Below are 5,230 nucleotides of genomic sequence, written 5' to 3'. Positions count from 1 at the left end.
TTAAAAAATCTCTTTTTTCTTTAAAAAAAAAAAAAAAATACTAAAAAAATTTTTTTTTAATTTTTATTTCAAAATTAATTTTCTAAAATCGATTTTTTTTAGATGAAAATATTTTCTTTTCCTTTAAATTACAGTAATTTTTATAATAATTTAAATTTTCCAAAAATCTTGTATTATATTCTAAATAAATACATTTTTATTTATGAACATATAAAATAAAAACTTGGTTCTTTTTTATTAATCGATGACAACAATCGATATTCTAATAGAAGAAATATCGATAGTAGCGAAGATCTCTACTATTTTAAAAGAATTTTATTTTTTAAAAATTATTAGTTTAAAAAATATTAATTTTTCATCTAATTTTTCTATTTTAAATATTTATTAAAATATCTTCTTCGAATAATTTTTATTTTTTAAATCGCAAAATAACATCTTTTAAAACATGGATTTGATAGGTAACTTTACTAATGAATTCATTCGTAAATTTAAGGTGAACTTTCTTTGCTTTCGTCTTTTTTTATCGTAATTTTTTATCGTTACATTGTTATCATTTAATAATTATAAAAGGTTTAAGGCGAATACGAAATTAATTACAATCTACGCGTGTTCTTTACAATAGTTTATAACATACATTTAAATAGATCAATTTGTTGTAAATGGCAAAGAATGACATTTGAATTCTAAATCTACTTTATATCTCTAATTGGATTTAAGTTTAAAAATGAAAAGATACGTGCAATATGAATTCATCAATATTTATATCATATAAATACTATATATTTCTTTCTTGAACAAAATATTTAGCAATGATAGAATATGGTACAGTTCAAGATGGCAGGACGAATCATGTTAATTCTCGCTAGCTAACGATCGTTTGTAAACTACGGTACCTCTTATGCGATACATTCTTCTCAACACTTTGTAGTCCCTATTTTGTCATTTCAATTCGCTTTGCGTTGATGACACGTTGACGCGTAAAATTTTTCGTTAATGCAAAAGTAATGATAACTTTGTTTAAAAGATTTTAAAGTTATTGAAATTATCCATTCGTCAACAATTCTTCTTTATCGGTCTCGACAAATTCCAAGTAGTACATACTCGCCGTCGCGCTTGCGCTTTGCCCGTAAAAGATATTTTTTGATTATCATTATATTTTAATTTTCTTTTTTTATAAAATATTAATATGAAGTAAATTTATAAAATTGAAATAAATTGATTATTTATTGCAATGTAAATAGTTGATAAATTTTTAATATTTTATGAATCCTAATAAATTAAAATACAACAAAAAGTAATATATATTTTATAATTTTTTCCCTTTTACAATTTAACGATAAATTATAATAGTTAGATATTTTACATCATCAAATCATATTATAATCGTAATTTACAATAAATATATAAGTATATTTAAACTTAAAACATATATATGTATATAATATTTAATTGAAGAGAATGTTATACATGTATAAGATTGTGTACGAACTTTTATATAGATTTAAAGAACAGAAACTTTGATATTAACTTTGCATTCATATTTATAAATTATAAGAAATGATTTTTGAATAATAATATTTTACGATTAAATAAACAAAGTAAATAAATAAATAAGTAATTTATTTACATACTTATTTATAATCTTTTTGTCTAACATAACCAATTATAAACTCAATTTTCTATCTTTACCGTTATGGCGCTGATATCGTTATTTAATATATTTTTATCCGTAAAATTATAATGTATACACGTGGTTTCGTGTTCTCTGTTTTCTGGTTTGAGTTTTATTATTAAAATTGAATATTAAACATATACTTTATAGTATAAAATTTTGATAAAACGATAGTTTAAAGAAAACTAATATAATAATGGGTTTGTATAATTTCAAGAAAATCGCAATTGTACCTACTGCAAAGGTTAGTTATGTCTTCAATATTTTATTTCATAATTAATTTGTTTTATATTTAATAAATATTTTTGCTTGCTTAGGATTTTATTGATATAATTTTATCAAAAACTCAACGGAAAACTCCAACCGTTGTACACAAACATTATAAAATTGCAAGGATACGATCATTTTATATGCGTAAAGTGAAATTTACGCAACAAAATTTTCATGACAGATTATCTCAAATCATACAGGAATTTCCCAAATTAGACGATGTTCATCCATTTTATGCTGATTTAATGAATGTTCTTTATGATAAAGATCATTATAAATTGGCTCTTGGTCAAATAAATATAGCAAGACATTTAATCGATAAGTAAGTATACATATATAGAGATATCATTTGTCTAAATATCATGTTTCAATGAAATATATTATTATGCAATAGTGTAGCAAAGGATTATGTTCGACTGATGAAATATGGAGATTCTTTATATCGGTGCAAACAATTAAAGAAAGCTGCTTTAGGTCGTATGGCGACAATAATGAAGAGACAAGCGGCAAATCTAGCATATTTAGAACAAGTACGACAACATTTAGCTCGTTTACCTAGCATAGATCCTTATACTCGTACTATAATAATATGCGGTTTTCCAAATGTTGGTAAAAGCAGTTTTATCAATAAGGTAATTTAATTTGAATAATTAATTGAACCATTAGATTACACATGAATGGAAAGATATAAATTATATTGGTCGATGTGTTTAGATAACCCGTGCTGATGTTGAAGTTCAACCATATGCATTTACAACAAAGTCTTTATACGTTGGTCATACAGATTACAAATATTTAAGATGGCAAATAATCGATACACCTGGGATTCTGGATCATCCGCTCGAAGAACGAAATGTGATAGAAATGCAAGCGATAACTGCACTCGCACATTTACGAGCAGCTGTACTTTATTTTTGCGATATATCAGAACAATGTGGTCATAGTTTAGAAGAACAGGTAAAATGTTGCTTAACTGAATTCGTAATTCGAAAATATATATATATATTCTTCGAATATTTATAATTCGAGAATATATAAATTTTATTTTAATATAATTCAATAGTTTCAATTTGTAGGTGAAATTATTTGAATCAATTAAACCTTTGTTCGCTAACAAGCCTTTGACAGTTATATTAAACAAAGTAGACGTTTTACGTTTGGAAGAACTTTCAACCGAGAAACAAGCAATTTTAAAGTCGTTGGAGGATAAAGATGTTCCATTATTGGAAATGAGTACGATCACGGATTTTGGGGTAATGGATGTAAAAATACAAGCTTGCGAACGTTTGTTAGCATATCGTGTCGATCAGAAAATAAGAACAAAGAAAGTAAGTTAAAAGTAGTTTTTAAGCATTTTACTTTAATATTTTGTAACATTTAAAATCTTGCAATATTTTCGATCTTAGGTAGAGGGATTACTTAATCGTTTACATGTTGCGCAACCGGTACCGAGAGATGAAAAAGTTCGTGCTCCTTGCATTCCCGAGAACATTTTGAAAAAAAGACAAAATATAGAAGAGAGATCAAAGGCGAAACGAAAATTAGAACGAGAAATAGAGGAAGAATTGGGAGATGATTACGTTCTTGATTTGAAGAAAAACTACGATATCGAGGGTGATCAAAAATACGATGTAATTCCGGAAATTTGGGAAGGTCATAATATCAGTGATTACATCGATCCAGAAATATTCAATGTTTGTATTCTATTGGTTGAATCAAAATATGATATGATAATTTGTTCGAGTATAACTTTATATTTATACATATATATTTATCTATAGAAATTAAACGAATTGGAAAAAGAGGAACAGCTTCGCGAAGAGACAGGAATGTATGATTACAAAGTGCCCATGTTATCCGATACAATGTTAGAAATTGTACAAATGGCCAAACAAATTCGAGAAAAGAAAGCCATCATGAAAGACGAAGCCCGAATACAGAAGGCTTCTACAAAGCCTATAATGCCGCGTACAGCTGCAGCTAAAATTCGTGACAGATCAGTATCAAAATTGAAAGAAGAAATGGAAGATTTGGGTATCGATATGGAAGACAGTGAAAATGTGAGTAACGCATCGAAATATAAAGAAATATAACTAATAAGATTCGTAACTATCGTTTGTTTTGTTTAATTTCAATAGGCACACTTCACCAAAACGAGACGTTCAAGATCATTGTCGCAACCAGCTAGAAAACGCATGAGATTGCAATCCGAGTCTCGATCTAGGGGACGAAGTAGTTCAAAACCAAGCCGCGATGAAATGGGTATAAAAGATGTTGCAATGAAGAGCAAATTGAAGAATATTGCCCATAAAGCTTTAAGAAAAAAAATCGCAAAGAAGGGGTTGAAAGGAGAAGCAGACCGATTCATCGGCACAAAAATGCCAAAACATTTATTCTCGGGAAAACGAGGCATCGGCAAAACAGACAGGAGATAATGATATTACGAAATTATTTTTTATTTTCGAAAATTTTTTTCGAGTTTCCATCGAGTCGATTCGTTTATCGCACGAATAAATCGATATATCATAATTACAATACAGTTGCCATAAATAACTTGGTTTTAAACAAAATCAAAGATAACGCAACAATATGAATGAATTGTCTCGGATTGCATAATCCGATGTCGGTAGAATGAGCTTTGGCCTCGTAGGGTAAGCAATGAAAGTTTATTGCTGTCGCACAGTGATAACCCTGTATACATGTTACGCTATTGAAAAGTTTGCCTTATTCGTAGATTTGTATTTCTTCCTGTGTAACCTATATCAAACATATGTCGCGTTGGATAACGTCTATTGTCGCTTTGTATCGTCATTGCGTCAGCGAGCACTCGGATATTTACGAGGTTCATTAGACAAAAAAAAAAAGAAAGTTGGAAATCGAATAAAGAGTATTATTTCATCGAATCGAATAATAGTCATAAATTATTGTATAAATAAGAAATAAAATTTTATTTTACATCATCGATAGTAGTCAATTAAAGAATATATAACGCGAGGTCACAATGTCCATTATGGTGCGCGATCGAAATTGACTCGGCGAACAATGTATATTCGCATATTCACGATATAATATAATAATAGGGCTAACTTTTATACTAATTTATATTATTTAATACTAACAAGACCAGTAGAATTGTATTTGACGTGTATACATTTACATCGAAATTGAAGCAAGATTTATTAGAATCTATTAGTAAATAGTCGTCGAATATCTATTACGTTTGTAAGTCCGTAAATAAGTTTCTCGACGTGCAAAGATGATCGTCAGTCATGTTTACGAAATTTCGAT

At 28.0% G+C, this 5,230-nt stretch overlaps 2 protein-coding genes across 2 annotated transcripts in view; one reads left to right on the top strand and one right to left on the bottom strand.

Annotated features, from left to right (window-relative positions):
* Positions 1–909, bottom strand: part of LOC102676129 — a 5,735-nt gene extending 4,826 nt beyond the window's left edge. Inside the window, exon 1 of the mRNA XM_006608965.2 lies at positions 894–909. Coding sequence (XP_006609028.1) covers positions 894–909 — 16 coding nt within the window. The remainder of the gene's footprint in view (positions 1–893) is intronic.
* Positions 910–1,699: 790 nt separating this feature from the next.
* On the top strand, positions 1,700–4,904 carry LOC102675982 (nucleolar GTP-binding protein 1). Its single transcript, XM_006608964.2, has 8 exons — positions 1,700–1,916; positions 1,990–2,264; positions 2,337–2,574; positions 2,657–2,899; positions 3,019–3,270; positions 3,349–3,636; positions 3,724–4,002; positions 4,081–4,904. Exons 1-8 carry the CDS (start codon positions 1,869–1,871, stop codon positions 4,375–4,377), a joined length of 1,920 nt encoding a protein of 639 aa, XP_006609027.1. The 5' UTR covers positions 1,700–1,868; the 3' UTR covers positions 4,378–4,904.
* Positions 4,905–5,230: the final 326 nt, after the last annotated feature.

The sequence above is a fragment of the Apis dorsata genome, unplaced genomic scaffold, assembly GCF_000469605.1.
Source record: "Apis dorsata unplaced genomic scaffold, Apis dorsata 1.3 scaffold_51, whole genome shotgun sequence".
In the NCBI taxonomy this organism is placed as follows: domain Eukaryota; kingdom Metazoa; phylum Arthropoda; class Insecta; order Hymenoptera; family Apidae; genus Apis; species Apis dorsata.
The sequence above is the reverse complement of the archived record's forward strand: the minus strand, read 5'-3'. Positions and strand labels throughout refer to the sequence as shown.

Excerpts from the sequence above, each read along its gene's own strand:
- LOC102675982 (XM_006608964.2), top strand. The coding sequence starts at position 1,869 with ATGGGTTTGTATAATTTCAAGAAAATCGCAATTGTACCTACTGCAAAG. Across the intron at positions 2,575-2,656 it reads AAAGCAGTTTTATCAATAAG|ATAACCCGTGCTGATGTTGA; the intron begins GTAATTTAATTT and ends CGATGTGTTTAG. Across the intron at positions 4,003-4,080 it reads ATATGGAAGACAGTGAAAAT|GCACACTTCACCAAAACGAG; the intron begins GTGAGTAACGCA and ends TAATTTCAATAG.